Source organism: Bos taurus, chromosome 24 (assembly GCF_002263795.3).
Source record: "Bos taurus isolate L1 Dominette 01449 registration number 42190680 breed Hereford chromosome 24, ARS-UCD2.0, whole genome shotgun sequence".
Classification (NCBI taxonomy): domain Eukaryota; kingdom Metazoa; phylum Chordata; class Mammalia; order Artiodactyla; family Bovidae; genus Bos; species Bos taurus.
Genome location: NC_037351.1, coordinates 28814758 through 28835543, shown reverse-complemented (window position 1 = coordinate 28835543; position 20786 = coordinate 28814758). Strand labels below are relative to the sequence as shown.

The following is a 20786-nucleotide window of genomic DNA, read 5'->3' as shown; positions in this document are numbered from 1 at the left end:
TGGCAAAACCAATACAATATTGTAAAGTTAAATAAAATAAAAAAAAAAAAAGTGTATTTTATTTGTTTTATCTTGTCTTACAGCAATTTCCACCAGAGGGAGTGTATTATTCCTAAAAGTCACGTCCATAGCATAAATAATTCAAATTCCCCAATTTGATTATTGAGGGACAAGACAAAAACCCAATACTCCTTGGCAGAAATGTTTTCCTGTTACTACTGTAAATCTCTACTTCCCCTGCCATAAGTTCGTCTGATGACAACTTATAAACAACTGTTTATCTTGTGGTTAAGTTTAACAGCTTGTAAAGCTTCTAAGTAATTTACAACAAACAACTATTTCTAAGTAAATTTAAGTTATAAATCTCAAAGTATAAACAAATCTTTCAAATACAGTTTAGGATTGCTGATAAAACATTTAATCTAAAATATCCTGTAAAATTAAAAAAAAAAAAACAAAAAAACAAAATAGTACTGCAGCAACTGAAGTTGATAAAAATTCCAGTACTGGCCACTCATTGATCTGATGCAAAGTATGCACGTAGTTCAAACTATACAATCCTGATTAAGTCCATCCAAAGCCACACTTAGATACTCTACCTTCACTGAATCCTCAGGTAGGGCTGGTTTGAGGCTCAGTTTTACTGCTACTTGCCACTTTTCCTGAGTCTCTTTGTCTTGAGCGTATATCAGGAACTTCGAGTGTTCAGATGAGAGGGGGAAGCTTCTCACGGCATACACCATGCCATCTTCATCCACCTTAAAATCTGCTGGCTCGCTGCTCTCATACTGTACTTTTCTTTTCCCATTGCAGTTGCTAAACTTCACTGTAAAAATAAATGAATAAAATTAATTATATTACAAAGGCAAAAACAATTATCCATCTAAATCTATATCCAGCTTCAGTTCAGTTCAGTCGCTCAGTCGTGTCCAACTCTTTGCGACCCCATGAATTGCAGCATGCCAGGCCTCCCTGTCCATCACCAACTCCCGGAGTCCACCCAAACTCATATCCTTCGAGTCCGTAATGCCATCCAGCCATCTCATCCTCTGTCGTCCCCTTCTCCTCCTGCCCCTAATCCCTCCCAGCATCAGAGTCTTTTCCAATGAGTCAACTCTTCGCATGAGGTGGCCAAAGTATTGGAGTTTCAGCTTTAGCATCAGTCTTTCCAAAGAACACCCAGGACTGATCTCCTTTAGAATGGACTGGTTGGATCTCCGTGCAGTCCAAGGGACTCTTAAGAGTCTTCTCCAACACCACAGTTCAAAAGCCTCAATTCTTCAGTGCTCAGCTTTCTTCACAGTCCAACTCTCACATCCATACATGACCACTGGGAAAACCATAGCCTTGACTAGATGGACCTTTATTGGCAAAGTAATGTCTCTGCTTTTGAATATGCTATCTAGGTTGGTCATAACTTTCCTTCCAAGGAGTACATGTCTTTTAATTTCATGGCTGCAGTCACCATCTGCAGTGATTTTGGAGCCCCCCAAAATAAAGTCTGACACTGTTTCCAATGTTTCCCCATCTATTTCCCATGAAGTGATGGGACCAGAGGCCATGATCTTTGTTTTCTGAATGTTGAGCTTTAAGCCAACTTTTTCACTCTCCTCTTTCACCTTCATCAAGAGGCTTTTTAGTTCCTCTTCACTTTCTGCCATAAGGGTGGTGTCATCTGCATATCTGAGGTTATTGATATTTCTCCCGGCAATCTTGATTCCAGCTTGTGCTTCTTCCAGCCCAGTGTTTCTCATGATGTACTCTGCATGTAAGTTAAATAAGCTTAGGGTAGAATAAAACTTAGTAACACGAAATGTTACTCATTGGAAAAGACCTTGATCCTGGGAAAGAATGAAGGCAGGAGGAGAAGCGGATGACAGAGGATGAGATGGTTGGATGGCCTCACCAACTCGATGGACATGAGTTTGAGCAAAGTCCAGGAGATGGTGAAGGATGAGGAAGCCTAGCGTGCTACAGTCCATGGTGTCACAAAGAGTGGGACACGACTGCGTGACTGAACTGAACATGAAATGCAAAAATTTTATTTTTACATTAGTCAAAGAATTGTTATCTTGAAATTTTTATACAACTTTTAAAGGTTACACTCAGTTTATAGTTATTATAAAATATTATTTACATTTCCCATGTTTCACGTGCCGTGTGTGCCAAATCGCTTCAGTCGTATCAGACTCTTTGCGATCCAGGGACTATATATAGCCCATGAGGCTCCTCTGTCCATGGGATTCTCCAGGCAAGAATACTGAGTGGGTTCATATGCCCTCCCCTCCAGGGGATCTTCCTGACACAGGGATCGAACCCGTGTCTCCTGCCTTGCAGGCGGATTCTTTACTGGCTGAGCCACCAGCGAAGCAATATATCCCTTTAGCCTGTCTTACACCCAACAGTTTGTACCTACTACTTCTCCATCCCTAAATTTCCCTCACTTCACTCCCCACTGGTAACCACTAGATTGTTCTCTTTATCTGTGAGTCTGCTTCTTTTTTTGTTATAGTCACTAGTTAATTTTAATTTTTGATTCCACATATAAGTGATATAATATAGTAGCTGTCTTTTCTAACTTATTTCACTCGGTGTAATCCCCTCCAAGTCCATCCACGTTGCTACAAGCGGCAAAACTTCACTCTAGGTATGGCTGAGTAGTATTCCATTTTATATATATGTCACATCACATCTTCTTTATCCATTCATCTGTTGATGGACACTTAGGTTGCATCCATATTTTGGCAACTGTAAATAATGCTGCAATGATCACCTGAGTGCATGTTTTCTTTTCAAAAGAGTCTTTCTTTCTTTTTTTTTTTTTTTAAAGATTTATATCCAGGAGTGGAATTGCTGGATCATACGGTAGTTCCGTTTCAGGAATTTTCTTTCTAGAGAATGTCAGATGTTCTGAGTTATTCCCCAGCATCTTCTTGTTCCAAAGTCTTCCTCTTTCTTACACAAGCTCCTGGATTCTGGACCCTCAGGACCTGTTCCTTCCCAGGTCTCACCGATGCTGCCTTCCATTCCCTAACAAACTTCTACTGATCCTATACATCTCAGCTTCAGAGTCACTGAGGGCAGAAAAAATTACTGCTTTTCAGTCTTTGTGTAGCAACCTGAACTCTTAACACCATAGTTCTAAAGCCACGCCTGACACTCACAGTGCAAGTACTTCAGAGCAAATTTTCTTAGCTATCTTGTATACCCTGCATGTTTCCTGGCATGCAGCCTTAATATATAATTTTGGAATAAATTCTGAAAGGAATAAAGCAATAATATTCATCAATACTGAATGCCCACTATGCTCCAGAATGACAAAACTTCATGCTACTTAAAAGGTGATTAGTTGGCCACTTCTAGTTCTTGTGGTGTTTATCATAGCTTTATGAAGTACTAACAGTTCTGTAGGTTTTCAAACAAATGAAAATAAAGGTACATCTCAAAATAAACAACTGAAAATGTCTTAATAATAGAAAAAAATGAAAAAAAAAGTCAATATCTTAATTAGCTCTATCTTACATGTAATGACTTAAAAGTTGAAAAAAATGAATGCTTTCTTAAAGGCAACATCAATCAGCTTATGTCTCATTGGAAACAAAACAAAGGTTAAACCACGTACTTATAAATGTAGAACTAGACCTATTCAAGCCAAAATAAAATTATAATAAAAATATTCTCCACAGAAGATGATTTTCTTTGAAATTCTTAATCATTCTTTTTGAAGAAAAATTCTATGGGAAGAACATAAAAGGATCAAAGGGAAAAAAAACACAATTTTTCACTTCTGTAAACATGTGAGGTTATGTTCTGACCACAATTACTCTGGATACATTTTGGAATTCAATTAATAGTCACACATTACAAAGTAAAATCATATATATTGTTTGCATTTTCCAAGGACCTACGTTCATTTTTTGAACTCCTACTCACATGTGAATTAATTAAATTCTTTTGTTTTCATCAGCATAAATTCACCGAGATGCACACCAGACCACAAATAACATGCAAGCTTACTACCCTAAGTAACCATAAAATCCTTGATAATAGTCATAAAATACTTTACTGAATATATTATTTTCCCACATAATCCACATATACCATCCTTTATCTTTCAAACATTGCAAAATGAAAAGTTGTATTTCACACTAGATTATGATAAGTCAAAATATTTGTCTTTGAAGTAGAAATATCCCAGAAGATAACTTAATTACCCCCATCTTACATGCTGTGAGATTTAAAAATGAAACATGGGAATCTTTTCTATAGAACAATGCCATCTACTGCTTGTCTTTTATTAAGACAACAAAATGAAAAGTCAAATTGTTTGGGGGAGCCCTGCTGAGAAATCAAAATGAAAGACTTTTAGCATCTTCTTGTATAAAAAGTCCCTTTTATATCACAAAAGGTATTCACCATACTTAAAAACATACCATGTGGATGAGAAACGTTAAACACTTTTCTGCACTTTCTTGTTGACTTTTACAGTCTGGTATTGCTTGTCCATTCACACCTGGATTGTTGCATCTGCCTGCGTGGGTGGTCTTTCTCCTGCTCCAGGTCACTGCGTGTCCACTTCTAGACTAAACATCTGCAGTGATTTTCTCCTCCCTGCCTGCAATATTATATGTCAACTCTTTGACCTAGTATACAATGCTCTCTTAATTCTTAGTCACTTGGTCTTTTTGGTTTTATCTATTGGGTTGGTCGAAAAGTTGAACAGGTTTTTTCCTGTTTTTCCATCTTACGGAAAAACCCAACCGAACTTTTTCACTAATGCAATACATCATCTTCTACAATTTATTCTGCCCAGTCAGACAGATTTCTCAGCCAGTTTCCACATTGCTGTGGCCCACATTCTACGCATGGGTGCTCAGTCACTTCAGCAGTGTCTGATCTTTGTGATCCTATGGACTGTACCCCGCCAGGCTCCTCTGTCTGTCCATGGGATTCTCCAGGCAAGAATACTGGAATGGGTAGCCATGTCCTCCTCCAGGGGATCATCCCAACCCAGGGACAGAAACTGCATCTCTTGCATTTCCTGCATTGCAGGCGGGTTCTTTACCCACTGAACCACCTGGGAAGCCCCTACACTCATATTTATCACCTTTTCTGGGCCTGGACCACTCCTCTTCCCCTTCTCCTAGCCTCTCCCCCTTCTCCTATCCTCTCCCCCTTCTCCTATCCTCTCCCCCTTCTCCTAGCCATAGCTTCAGAGTCAGGGGAAGGGGCCTCTTGGATGTCCTTAGGAAAATGGCAGCCTGTGCCCTCATTTGGGAAGGCTCTGAATTAAAAAAAAAAAAAAATGTGTTCCTATGTTTCCTGTCCATAGAAATACATATTAGCACTTTGTTTATTATAATAATAATTATAATAAGTAATGTCTACTTATTAATGGTTTCATGTGACTAGATCTTGTCTCTGTAAGTGGACCATAAACTCTTTGTGGCTTCCTGACAGTGAGTCTGAGTTCTTTTGTTTCTTTGACACTTAACAGTGATAGGACAGAATAAATATTCATTAAATACTACAGACCAATTATATAGATTAATATCTAAATTTAAAAAAAAACTAGAAAGCAGGAAGCGACTTAGCAGCAGCAGCAGCAGCAGCCTATTATAGCAATACTCAACAACAACAACAAAACCCAGGGACTTGCAGTAATTTGACTTTGTTTAGGTGGTTGGGTTATGAAAGAAAATGAATTAATACTTGTTGAATGCTAGGCACTTAAAAAGACACTTAAGGTTAGGTTATCTACTTTAACCTAAAGAATAACCACCCAAAGTGAGAATTGTTTTCTCTGTTCTACGGACAGGGCAGAAAATTCAGAAATCCATCTACACTCCATGCTGCTTGACTCCTTGTGTTTGCTTGCCCTACAAAAACACGAAAGGATCTAACTCAACTCATACGTCTTAAACCTTTAATAAACAATAAAAGTAAATAAATGATAAAGAGGCTTGATAGATGCTTGGGAAGAGAATAGTGCCATGTTTAAATCTTTGAAAGTATCAAAGTAACTAGCATATTAAAAAGGAGTTCTTCGATTGGAGTACAGCCTAAGGGTCCCACAGAGGGGAGGAACTGAGCCCCTTAGGGACTCATGAGTGTGTGTTACAGATGAAAAAAATTCACACTCACTGTTACTGTCAAGGACTTTGGCTCATCTGCTACTCAGCTACCTATTTGAGTTCAGGTGTCAAAAAGATACAAGCCAGCAAAGGTGGAGGTCTTTGAAAAAATGTGCCTTTTCCTACCAAGGGTCACTGCAGATCCTATGAACGAGAAGTGTGTGACCCCAGACAGCCTGGCTCTGAGAAATCACTTTGGAGGAAACCGCATAAAGGTGGTCACTTAAAATCTTATAGCTTTTCTGGCACCCTTGTCCCCATTGCTTTAATAGTTCTGTCATCAAACTTTTCTGAGATTTTTAAACAAATGCTAATTTTCATTGCTCTGATATTAAAATAAGCAACATTTTGAGCATCGCTCAGTTTTAAAGGACTGTGATGTATTATGTGTTGTATTAACTGTAAATGTGTTGTATTGATATTAATTCTTTTTGTACATTCAACGAGTGAAATCAATACCTTAACTGAAAATAAGTCCATTGCCAACAGAAAAAGTTTTCCTTAGTGAGATATTGGTCCTGACTTCATCCTGTGGTTGTGATTATTTAATGCACAGACAGCACCTCGTTCACATGCTTAATCAGTAATTACCAGGTTTTACTGCTTTCAAAGTCATGCAAATTAAAAAGCTTGCTAATTTCAATGGTATTACGGACTACATTGCTTTCCCTTAAATTCACAGGCTGAAATTCTAATTCCTAATACCTCAGAATATAAGTATTGGGGTGGCCAAATATTCGTTTGGGTTGTAACATCTTACAGAAAAACCCAAACAAAATTTTGGCCAACCCAATGTATTTGGGGGTCACAAAGAATCGGACACGACTGAGCGACTGAACTTAATGTATTTGGAGATATGGTTTTCAAAGAGGTAATTAAGGTAAATGAGCTCATATGAGTAGACCCTCATCCAGTATTACTGACATCTTATAAGAAAAGGAAATTTGGACATAGCTGCACATATACACAGAGCAAAGGTCATTGTATGGACATAGGGAAAGATGGCCATCTGCAAGACAAGGAGAAAGATCTCGAGAAAATCCAAACCTGTTGGCACCTTGATCTCAGACTTCCAGTCTCCAAAACTGTGAGATAAATTTCTGTCGTTTAAACCACCCACTCTGTAGTCTAACAAGTGGGTAACACATGAATTCCATTTATTAACAATGGGTCAATGTTTATTTAATGTTGTCTTGCTCACTTTTGACTTAGCTGCACCATGAATATTTTCTCAAATTTGACAAGATTCACTTCTGCCCTAGCACCAAATGCTGAGCCTTACTTACATGAAAATTTTTATAGAAACATAGACATTAACAGAAAAATAACAAGTGGAAAACCATTATGCTATAGAACCTTAGTCACAGCACCAATATATATTTATAATTTATATATTTATTTACTATTTATAGACTTTCAACAGGTTTTCAGAAGGACTACGACAGAATATGTTTACCAAAAAAGTTGGGTAAAAATAAAAAGGAGAATAGACAGAAGCCACGTGAAAGGGAGAAAGAGATATCCAAGGGACATGGTAAAATTAGTAAGATTAGATTTAAAATTTAACTTTGAAAATGAGGAAAGCAAACATCACAGTCATATGACTTGTGGGGAGAAATACATGGTTCACTGAAACGAAGCTGCTTCTGTTATTCTCACATTTTCCTAATGGATGTTAGGCAAAGAATTCTCAGTAACTTAATATTTTCAACTTTCATTTTCCAAAACAGGAAGCAGTTTGATCATTTTTAATATATAGATTTTAAATAAAAGGTGATGATATGTTTATTTTAAAATAAAATACATCCTTAGCAGTGAAACCATTCTCTATGTTACTGTTATGGCAGATACATGACATTATGCATTTGTCAAAAGCCATAGCCTAAGCCACAACTAAGGGTGAATCCTAAAGTAAATTAAGGACTTTATAGTAATGTATCATTATTGGTTGCAGCAAATGTGCTACATTAATGCAAGATGTTAGTAATAGGGAAAACTTTCAAGGGGGGGGGGGATATGAACTCTGTATTTTGCACTCAATTTTTCTGTAAACTTAGAACTTTTCTAAACAATAGTATATTAATAATTTAAAAAATATTTCCCTAAGGGGATGGTCTAACCAGCTGTATTATCAGATATTTGAAAGGAGTAGATAGTTGTGAATATCCTTAGTCTCTGCCAAGCATGAGTGCCAGTGAATTACTCCAACATGATGTTAGCAGGAGCCAGATAATATAACTTAATCAATAATTTTACATAAACATCCTATGTATGGAGATACTGAATTGGTGTTTCACGAAAGCCATAATATTTTATTACATGTAGTAAAGATGAAATTCTGTTATTTTAAAAAAATGAACTCAATTTAAAATATTTTTTCTGACAATCTTCTTTACATTAGAATATTAATTTTTCTTGAGTGCTCAAATAACTTAAAGTAGAAACTCCAGAATTTCAAAACATAGGATAAAAGAAAATGAGCTGCTTTAGACAACTGAAAAAACAAGCTTGATCCACTGAATAATTCAAATTTAAAACAACTCTGTTGCTGCTAAGTCACTTCAGTCGTGTCCGACTCTGTGCGACCCCATAGATGGCAGCCCACCAGGCTCCCCCGTCCCTGGGGTTCTCCAGGCAAGAACACTGGAGTGGGTTGCCACTTCCTTCTCCAGTGCATGAAAGTGAAAAGTGAAAGTGAAGTCACTCAGTCGTGTCCGACCCTCAGTGACCCCATGGACCGAAGCTTTCCAGGCTCCTCCATCCATAGGATTTTCCAGGCAAGAGTACTGGAGTGGGGTGCCATTGCCTTCTCCGAAAACAACTCTACACACAATTAAATGTTTGTGCCTAAAAACATCATAGTATTAAATAAGAAATGTATTATTAGAGCCACTGCATAGTTTCCATATGTAATATGTAGTTAATGTGTTCTAGACTACATAGAACTTTGTTAACATGATTAATACAAAATTAAACACCAGTGAAATAATTATTTTAAAGTAATTTTGACTCTTAAAACTATACCTCAAATTAATGTTAACCATAAAAACATAATATCCTTATAAAATATTAATAGGAAACCACAGATCTTCTATATTAAACGTATTAGCAGTTTAATAGCACACATTAACCATAGGAATGAAAATGTGAACATATACACATATGGTTTATAATTCTTGCCTAAGTAAAGCATCAACCATATTTAGAAACAATTATGAGAGAATACTGTAAAAGAATTTTGTGCCTAAATACCCCTTTGACTTTTATTGTATTTTTTTTTGCCACATTAACGGCTATTTCTGAAGGCAAACTGGGAAAACAGAAAGAGTTTCAGTGTTGACAGATGTTCCCCTTCCATGTGCACAGGGCAATATTTATTAAGGAACTAGATCTTTATTAATGAAGAAGTTATAGGGAGAAAGGTAGGGAAGAATTATCTTAACACTAAGGATTTCATGGTTTTTTTCTTATAGATCCCAATGAAGAATGGTTATCAACTGCAGGTTTGCTCATAAATCGGCTTAGATATTCTTTGCTTACTCTAGACTCTTCTGAGTTTCAATTTCAGCAACAATTATTCCTAGAGCCATTTAGAATCCACCAATCCTTTTCACACACGCACAGTGGGATACACTAGAGATAGTCTGGAAATGTCCACATGGACTTTGGTAGAAAAAGTCAGTACACTTTCTCTTTCTTTTTTAAGATATATGTATATATATTTTTTGATGTGGATCATTTTAAAAGTCTTTATTGAATTTGTTACAGTATTACTTCGGTTTTATGCTTTGGTTTTTTGGCTGCAAGGCATGTGGGATCCTAGCTCCCCAACCACTGAGCAAACCCATACTCTGCATTGGAAGGTGCTTTACTGCTGGACCACCTGGAAAGTCCCACATTTTTTTCATAGCATCTAATTATAATAAGATGAAGAAGGCAATGGCACCCCACTCCAGTACTCTTGCCTGGAAAATCCGACAGAGGAGCCTGGTAGGCTGCAGTCCATGGGGTCGCTAGAAGTCGGACATGATTGAGCGACTTCACTTTCACTTTTCACTTTCATGCATTGGAGAAGGAAATGGCAACCCACTCCAGTGTTCTTGCCTGGAGAATCCCAGGGACGGCGGAGCCTAGTGGGCTGCCGTCTGTGGGGTCACACAGAGTAGGACACGACTGAAGCGATTTAGCAGCAGCAGCAATTATAATAAGAAAATGAAATATGAAACATACTACAAAATGTTAGGAAACATACTATAAAATACACATAGAACTTCTATACAAAACTGAAAAAAAAATTTTAATAAGAAATTTCCGCTTATTTGCATGAAATGCCTTTATATAATGTTTTAAGACAGAAATCAAATGCTTGATAATTTCCATTAAGGAAAACTATTCACAGAAGTTAGTGGTAGCAAATGGGTAGCATAGAGTACATTAGTTTTTCTACAATTGATAGAAAAATCTTTTTTGTCATGAACCATGAGGAATACATTGATTAAATTTCCTGGTCCTTCTTTAATTGACAAACACAATGTTGAAATTCCTTGTGGAAATGCAAAAGTTTTTCATATTCTTTATCATAAGTATTTTAAAATAATGATAAAATTCAACTTCATGCATAGATAAGTATTGCTCTAACAGTTAATAATTTTCCTTAGGATTTAAAATGTAATACCAACTAAATATCACAAATATATAATTTTTTCCTTTTTCCAAAGCTGAACTTTGCTTCAAATCCATAAACTCTGTGAGTATGTGTAATATTTACACAGCCTTTGTGATTTTCAATTAAGTTCATTCAGGTGCTCCAAAATGTCAGTTAAATGGGCTATTTTCTTCAAGCGAATTATTCTCCTTCAACAAATATGGAGTGAACAACACTTCAAACACACTCACAATCCATTTTTCTATTAGCCAATAAACTCTTGCCAAAAAAAAAAAAGCGTCCTTTGGACAGCTTGTGCACTTTGGTATAGATCAGCAAATACGGTTTTCTAATCCCTGATCTTTGCATAAAGCTGTTGTCATTTATTTTCATAATATCAATTTATGTGGAGTTAAGATTTATAAGCAAACTTCTATATACAAGAGCTTATACGTGAGTAAAACTAATACTGATCATGGGACTCTCGGATTAAACTCCTGATGTTTATGTCTTCATGTAATTTACAGCCCACCTTAGGGCCAGAGCATCAGACTTATGCAACATTTGCCTAAAATTTTCCTTTACAGTGTTCCTTCATCTCCTCAAATATTTGATTTATAAAAGTTTGTTTTGCTTTTTGTTTCCAAAATAAATAATGCGCTTCAAGGATTCTAATGACTGCTATGAACCAACATATTTCAGTGTTAGCATTAGTCGCTCAGTCGTGTCCAACTGTTTGAGACCCCATGGACTGTAGCCCACTAGGTCCCTCTGTCCATGGAATTCTCTAGGCGAGAATACTGGAGTGGATAGCCATTCCCTTCTCCAGGGGATCTTCCCAACCTAGGGATCAAACCTGGGTCTCCTGCATTACAGGTAGATAGATTATTTACCATCTAAGCCACCAGGGAGGCCCAAAGTTCATTAACAACTATGAACCAACATACTTATTAATTCCTTCAAGTCACCAACATGCAATGATAATTTGGGGTCTAACCATCTTTTTGAGGAGTGCGGCCACTATGAAGTGTGACATGCCATCACCACCTCTCCTGAGTGTATTATTCAAAAATGGCTCCTTTTCTGTTTCTTCCACTTCCCTGGTCTCCGGTGTATGATGCATAGACAGACTGACGACATGAATTCTCCCTTTGTGTGAGGCATTCTGGCTTAAAGCACTATGTGTAAAATCTTATAAATGGCTTTTAGAGCTTGATGCTAGCTTGCTGTACTTAATCTCATAAAGGAATTTCTTTACTTTCTGCTTAAGAGAATCCAAAATTTCTCCTGCTCAAATTAGGTGTTTCGGGGTATAGTGCCCTCAAAGTGAGTCCTGCATGTAGCTTCACTTGATCATTTTTGCATGAAATTAAACCTTTAGACCAAATGTGAAAATAATTATAAGGACACATGGATTTCAATTTGAGGGAAAACATTTGAGGGGTTTCTGATGACTGAAGTCTTTTCATTTTGCACTAGGCTGGGACAGTAAGCATAATTGAAAATGAAATCTAAACACAACAGAAACTACAGGCAGGTACAGCTTCAGAAAATCTATCTGTAAATAATACATAAAAATTAACTTTAAGTAACATTGTCTAATAATATTACATATGTTATAATATAATAATATTGTATAATTAATATAATACAACTGGAGAAAGAAATGGCAACCCACTCCAGTATTCTTGCCTGGAAAATCCCCTGGACGGAGGAGCTTGGTTGGCTACTGTCCATGGAGTTGCAAAGAGTCGGACACAACTGAGTGACTTCACTATCACTATCAGTAATATAATACAAATGAGTATTACAAACATTACACCTAGAAAATATATATTTCAGGTCTTCTGCATTTTTGAAACATTTAAAGATAAAGCATATGAAAAGCTAGGAAAATTAAATATAACATTATCTACATGATAACACTGAATATTATTTTTCATCTAATTTAATAATTAACAGGCTTTAAAATGCTCAAAATATAATCACTATTTATAGTTCTTAACAATTAATTTTTGCAACTTACAGTCCCCTTTAGTAATTTAGTAAATTTTATGTCCAGAAATACCAATTTATTTCTAAGGAATCTGTTTTTTAAAACCTATGCAAATTTAACATAATAGAGACATTTTTATTTTTTTAAAAAGCACACAAAATTAACTATTGATTTTGACTGAGAAAGATTTTCTGTTAATTTCAAAATCCAATAGGAATAAACAACAACACAAAAAACCAAAAGGAGGGAAAAATAAGGTGAGAAGAGGAAATAACCGAGAAAACTAAAAAAATTAATAATTCTCTGGTATACGATAAATGATTAAAATTTATACATATCTTTTCTTTTAGAATGAATATTTTTTAAGATTTTTTTTTTAATGTGGACCCCTTGGACTGCAAGGAGATCCAACCAGTCCATTCTGAAGGAGATCAGCCCTGGGATTTCTTTGGAAGGAATGATGCTAAAGCTAAAACTCCAGTACTTTGGCCACCTCATGCGAAGAGTTGACTCATTGGAAAAGACTCTGATGCTGGGAGGGATTGGGGGCAGGAGGAGAAGGGGAAAACAGAGGATGAGATGGCTGGATGGCATCACTGACTCGATGGACGTGAGTCTGGGTGAACTCCGGGAGTTGGTGATGGACAGGGAGGCCTGGCGTGCTGCGATTCATGGGGTCGCAAAGAGTCGGACACGACTGAGCGACTAATCTGATATGATCTGATCTTTAAAGTCTTTAATGAATTTGTTACACTACTGTTTCTGCTTTCTGTTTTGATTTTTTTTGGCCAGGAGGCATGTAGGATTTAAGCTGCCTGGCCAGGGATCGAACCTGTACCCCTTGCACTGGAAGGTGACATCTTAACCACTGTACCACGAGGGAAGTCCTCTCTTTTAGAATTAAACAGAGAAAAGTAAGAGCAAAACTTGCAAGCAAATTAAATAGAAAGAATAATAAAAGTAACATCTGCATAAAATTTTCACTTAGGATAAAGACACTGATATAAAAACAGTGATCAGATAACAGAGGGGATTCAGTAAGAAAAAAGATTCTGGTGTTCACTCCAGTTGCAGGTGAGTACTTGATCACTGAAAAGATCTGGGGAGATGCTATGCAGAGACTTGAGTCTATACAAGTCTTACCAAAGTGGAAAAATAATAAAAATTTTCAGTAAGTTTTTACAAAAAAAGAGAAAAAAGTAACAGAGCATTCCAATGTGATTTTCACTGTTATGAGTTAGTTTCTTGAACTATTCCCAGATGGTTCAGTGGTAAAGAATCTGCCTGCCAGTGTAAGAGATGCAGGAGACTTGGGTTTGATCCCTAGGTCAGGAAGATTTCTTGCAGTAGGAAATGGCAACCCAATCCAATAGTCTTGCCTGGGAAGTCCCATGGGCTGAGAGCCGAGTGGGCTACAGTCCATGGGGCTGCAAAGAGTTGCTCAGTAACTGACTGAGCAACTGACAGCATGCAAACACATCATAAAAATACCTTCACATTTTTAATACAATAAAAAAAGTTCAACCATGAGTATCTACAGCACATCTGTATTTCATTCTTGACAGCTGGTTGGGAAATACTGATCTATTCTGCCATACTGCTATAATATAAAGGTTTAGGTTGGCATTGTGAATGATGACCAATATTTCCAGTTTTTCTCCTCTTTCTAAACATTCAGAAAGATAACACTTCTCATCCCCTTCACCCTTGGCATGACCACATGGCTTACTTTGGTCAGTAAAATCTGTAGATTAAAGTGACACACATGACTTCCCAGCAGCAGTATTTAAAAACTGATACCCTCTATACCCACATAAAAGTATAATTCAAAAGATACATGAACTGCTATGCTTCAGTTCAGTTCAGTCGCCCAGTCGTGTCTGACTCTTTGCGACCCCATGAACTGCAGCACGCCAGGCCTCCCTGTCTATCACCAACTCCCGGAGTTTACCCAAACTCATGCCCATTGAATCCGTGATGCCATCCAACCATCTCATCCTCTGTCGTCCCCTTCTCCTCCCACCTTCAATCTTTCCCAGCATCAGGGTCTTTTCCAATGAGTCAACTCTTTGCATGAGGTGGCCAAAGTATTGGAGTTTCAGCTTCAACATCAGTCCTTCCAATGAACACCCAGGACTGATCTCCTTTAGAATGGACTGGTTGGATCTCCCTGCAGTCCAAGGGACTCTCAAGAGTCTTCTCCAACACCAAAATTCAAAAGCATCAATCTTTGGTGCTCAGCTTTCTTTATAGTCCAACTCTCACATCCATGCATGACTACTGGAAAAACCATAGCCTTGTCTAGACGGACCTTATATGCTGTCTAGGTTGGTCATAACTTTCCTTCCAAGGAATAAGCAATAGCAGCACAATTCACAATAGCCAAGACATGAAAGTAACATAGATGTCCATCACAGATGAGTGGATAAAGATGTGGTACAGAGAGACAATGGAATATTACTCAGCCATAAAAAAGAATGAAACAACTTCATCTGCAGCAACATGAATACAACTAGAGATTATCATACTAAGTAAATTAAGTCAGAAAGAGAAAGACAAATACCATATGACATCACTTATATGTACAATCTAATATATGACAGAAATGAACCTATCTACAAAGTAGAAACAGACTCTCAGACACAGAGAACAGACTTGTGGCTGTCAAGGGGTAAGGAGACTGCAGAGGGATAAGCTAGAAGGTAGGGGCTGGTAGTTGCATCCTATTACATATAGAATGGATGGGCAACAAAGTCCTACTGTATAACACGGGAACTATATTCAACATCCTGGGATAAACTATGGTGTTAAAGAATATAAAGAAAAATACATATATATGTATAACTTGGTCACTTTGCTTTACAGCAGAAATTAAAAAAAAAAAAAAAAGCAAAGGCTCTCTTTCCCTGCAGTGGTGATTATGAAAGAATATGTTGAATGCAGATGATAACGGGATTGAACCCCTGGGGATGTGTGAGCCCATCTGTGGAGAAGTGCCCTGGAGTCCCCTGCTACCACAGTGGACTTTTTTGCAGGAAGAAGAAACTGACATTTTCTTGTGTTAGGCACAGAAGACTGGGGGTAATTGTTACTGCAGCACATTCTAACCTGTCCTGCATGATAATGAATCAACTTGAGTGAACTCAGAGCCTCTCATTGCAGTAGAACTAAGTTGAAATGTCTGTGAAATGAAATAAATCAAAATAAAAGCTATTTTAGGTCAAATTAACACAATTAAAGTATTTCTTATTCCAGATTTCCCCAGCAAAAGAAAGAGGTTTTATTATAATGTTCTCCAAAGTATTATAAAATCTAGAGAAGCTGTTATTTTGTTTCCTTTCCAGGGTAAGTCATGTAATATTTAACTAACATCTGTATACAAGTTGTCACAAATAAAAAATAAAGAACTATGATACGCTTCTTGGATATGAAATTGAAAAAAAATCGAAACAAGCAGTGGGGATGATATGACATTCAAAATATGAAATTTAGATTTTCAGTTGTCCAATAATGTCCATGCATACAATTTCATATATTAAACTTTTGGAAAAGCAGTAAGATTATTACATTCTGCCTTATATGCATTCTAATAACTCAAAAATTTTAAGCTGTTCTTCACTTCATTGATATTCTTCCTCCAGGCATCTCTGTGCCATGAAATTCAATGAAAATCCTTTCTTTTGACAGAATCCAGCTAAAAATATATAAAATGATCAATGTTCAGGCAGAATTACTCTCCCTCTCTTTTTTTTTCCCCAGAATGTGCCCATTAACAAATTACATTGAAATATCACTACCTCTAATTAAATTACTCTGACAGAACACAGGTCGTGTAGAAGCTTCTTTTCCCAAATGTATGATTATTAGTCTCCGAAATTTGATGCAATTTAGTTAGCTTCATATTTCAGGCTACTCATGTCAACAAAGAAGGAATCCTAATTCCTAAGTTTAATGACAGGTTTTTGTTATTTTTAAAAGAAAACAGAGTTCTCCTAATAAACTTTACTGAAAAAAGCAGTTCTTGCCACCTGGAGTTTTCAAGTGCACCACTAGAAAGGAAAAAACAAAACTAAATTAATCTTGTTGTCTACGTAAGTTTCGACAATGTGGCCTCAAAATGGGCCACGGAGGCCAAAATGGAAAAAAGGTCCCCCAGAAAGCCCAACTTACTAAGCCATGGGCACACCAAGTAACAAAATGAAAACTGAAGAAAAGAAAGAGGCACACAGAACATAATGTTCATTAAGCAACTCAGCTCTCCTGTTATGACATGATATTACATTAATGGGAATTAAAGTCCATGGAACTATTAAACTATTAAATCCTAAAGTATTTGCTGATAGTAAAGCTACAAAACAAACAGGGTAATATTTTTATCCTAAACACTTAAATTAAAAATATATTTATTCCTTTACACACTTTTAGGAGGAAAAGATATCTGTCATATGTTAACAAATGACAATGTATTTAAAATAGTTCTTGGAAATCTTCCATAATATATAACTCATAACCTAAAAGCCAAATTCCTAATTATTAATGCTAAGTGAAAGTGAAAGTGAAGTCGCTCAGTCATGTCCGACTCTTTGCGACCCCATGGACTGTAGCCTATCAGGCTCCTCAGTTCATGGAATTTTCCAGGCAAGAGTACTGGAGTGGGTTGCCGTTTCCTTCTCCACGGGGTCTTCCCAACCCAGGGATCGAACCCAGGTCTCCCGCATTGCTGGCAGACACTTTACCGTCTGAGCTACCATGGAAGTCCTATTCCCCCAAAAGATATACTGGGTCACCAGCTCCTGGAAAGAACTCTGTGAAGAGCAAAGATGGACTTTCTACAGAAGGCAAACTATAAAAATCTTAACAAAAGCAACACCAAAACCCACAACATCACATGCTTTATTTCTAAAGGCTGTCTACGTTTTTTTGAACATGAACAAATTGACGTGTATGTATTGTCTTCAATATACGGCAGATTCCATAAAAATGTCATCAGCGTTACCATGTCTTTCACAGAGCCAATGAAGTTGTTCAAAGTAATTACATAAAATCCCTAAGCTGCCAATGGAAGTTAAGTAGTAAAAGCAATGAAGAAATTCTAATATAAATTCAGTCAATGGGTTATTAGTTGGTAAACATCACCATATAACCTGGGGAAAATATGGCCTCCATCTTTTTATTGTCTCAGTAGACCAGTTTTCAACTTTCTGAAGAATTATTGTATAAACTTAAAAAGCGGCTCTAGTAGCATGAAAGCATCCTTCCAACAACATAAACAGATAGTTCTAATTCAACTTACTCTGATCTACCACAGATAGTCACAAGAAAACCAAGGGCAAGTAATCTGTAACACATAATTTTAAAAGTGGGCTATGATTTTAACGAATCATTATAACAATAGTAAAGGGCTATTTCTAGATTATTTGGTTTTACACAAATGCATAAATACCTGAAAATCCCGTTTTACATGTCAATTACTCATTTATATTTATAAATTACATTTTATGCTTACTTTTTTTTATAATGGCTAGAACTGCAGTCATTTCAAACTGCTGTCATTGGTTTAAAAGAACCAAACAAAAAAAAATCAAAAAGCAGAAAAAATCCTCTTCAGAAGTATTTCCCTTCCCTCTATCATAGTCTGAAATGAACATCTACCTCTGTCAACACACAACATCAGCAATCTAAAGAGCTGGGGAGAAATCTGCTGCTTCACCTGGCAATGGTAAGCCTTAGCCTCATTAATGGGTTGACATTTCCTCTTGGAGAAATGATTACACTTCTATTTCACCATTCTCATTAATTACATCAAAGTGCATGGGCTGAATGATCACACACTGCAATACTGTGGCCATCTCATGGATGTGCCACACTGTGATTTATTTGAAACAATTTTAGGTGCAAGAGTTTTCTGCCTGGGGTCATTATCCTTAACCCCACTTTTCTAAATGACACGAAGACATTTAGTCCAGCTCTTATGTATCCTTATAAAGGGTCGGGATACCTTTAAATTTTACAGAGATAAAGGTTTTGTGTATTTGATTTACCTCATAAATACACAGGCAGGTATTAAAGGATTTTCATTACATTAACCAAGATGATATCTAGGCAAGTATCCAGTGTACACACTATTTATTCCCAACTTAACTAATTCCCAGTCTGCATGTGTTAGCTACAATAAATTGAGTTAGGTTAAAACCATATCCTTATCTTGTCCTGATAAGTATATACAATAAGCAGACTAGTCAGAATCATCTTTTAGGCTTTTTGCCTAAAAGCCCCCAAAGTACTCAGGTTTTGGCCTAATACACTATTAGCCCTATTTTAAAAACAGTAACTTAGGCATCTGACTTCCAGAGTCATTAAAATGAATTAAAACAACAGATGTAAGTAATTGAGACAAAGACAGAAAAACATATACCTAAACAAGAATGATGAAAAATCTATTAAATGTGAATTTTTCATCTAAGAAAAAATCCAATTTTTTAAAGAAGAGAGATATAAAAACCAAGAACAAAGAGAAGCCCAAGGTATGAAGGAGACTCTTAGATAGCACGGCATAGCACAGCCAGGTCATGTTTTTGGGGGACCACCTTGCTTCAAATAGGCTGCAAGGATAATAAAGTATAAAGAGTTTTTAAAAAGAGAGAAACGGGACTCCTCTGGTGGTCCAGTGATTAAGAATCCACCTGCCAATGTCAGGGAACATGGGTTCAATCCCTGGTCCGGGAAGATTCTACATGCCGAGGAGCAACTAAGTCTGTACAACCACAACTACCGAAGCTCGTATGCCCAGAACCAGTGCTTTGCGACGAGGGAAGCCACTGCAACTGGAGAAAGCCTACACACAGCAACAAGTACTCAGCACAGCCAAAATAAATTAGACTCAAAAACAAGATAAACATCTCTGTGGGCCAGAAATTACCTTAATGTAATCTGCCATCTGGACAGGAAGCTGTCAGGGACAATCCGAAGTTCAAATTCTGTTCAAAGTCAGAGGAAGTAGACACAGCATCCAGGTTGCCACTTGACACCATGGAATAAGCTGACACTGGACTCAGGGTGAGTTTGTGCAAGAGCAAAGTGAGAGGTGAAAACAAAAATTCCACAATCTCAATTCATCACATCAAAAAAAATCTAACATGAAGTATAGCCAAGAAAATCTACAATCAGAACTTAACACACTCCAAATGAATTTAATTACAAGGAACAGTCCTCTGATTCACTCTATCCCACTGGCCACTCTGTCTCCAATTCTATAAGATGCATTGAGGTTCTGACCAAGATCTTTACTTCTCTCCATTCTTACCTTAAGGTAATTTCAACCATCTCCAAGGTTTTAAAAAGCACCTACACAAAGATGAATGTTGAAAAAGTACACATAAACCTTAACTGTTCTCTGGAGATCTAAACTCCTATATCCAATTGCCTACGTGACACCTCCATTTGGACATCCAATGGGCAACTCAAACTGAACAGATACCAAAGCCAACTCTTGATGTACAGCTGCCCCACAGCCCCAACCAAGGACAAATGCCATGATGAACAGTTTCACCCTCCACCCAAATGCTCTGACTACAAGTCTAGGCGTTGAGCTTGACCCTTGTCTTAGTCCAAAAGGAAACTATCTGAAAGTTTTGTCAGCTCTACTTTCAAAATAAATCTCCAATATGACCATTTCTTATCACACCCATGGCAAACACCTTATCACCAGCCATTATCCGGGTTGAATTACAGCCAGAGCCTCTAACTCATCCGTCACTTCCACTCTTTGTGACACCCAGAGAGGCCTTTCAAAAACATAAATTCGACCATGCTCAAAGACTTCCTATCACACGTAGAAAGAAACCCTTAACAAAGCCCTTGGCTCTGCAACCTCTTCCTCCTGGAGGTCCTTGGGTGTCCACAGTCACGTAGGTTGTCTGGTGACTCCTCCAACCATTCACACAGAATCCTGCCTCAGACCCTTTTACATGTATTTGAAATATTACGCAATGCAACAGAGAGAGGAGGAGAG

General features: G+C 37.2%; 1 protein-coding gene across 1 annotated transcript in view; it reads right to left on the bottom strand.

Annotated features, from left to right (window-relative positions):
* The window catches only part of CDH2 (cadherin 2), a 248360-nt gene that overhangs the window by 68572 nt on the left and 159002 nt on the right, over positions 1–20786 (bottom strand). The window contains exon 3 of the mRNA NM_001166492.3: positions 600–826. Coding sequence (NP_001159964.3) covers positions 600–826 — 227 coding nt within the window. The remainder of the gene's footprint in view (positions 1–599; positions 827–20786) is intronic.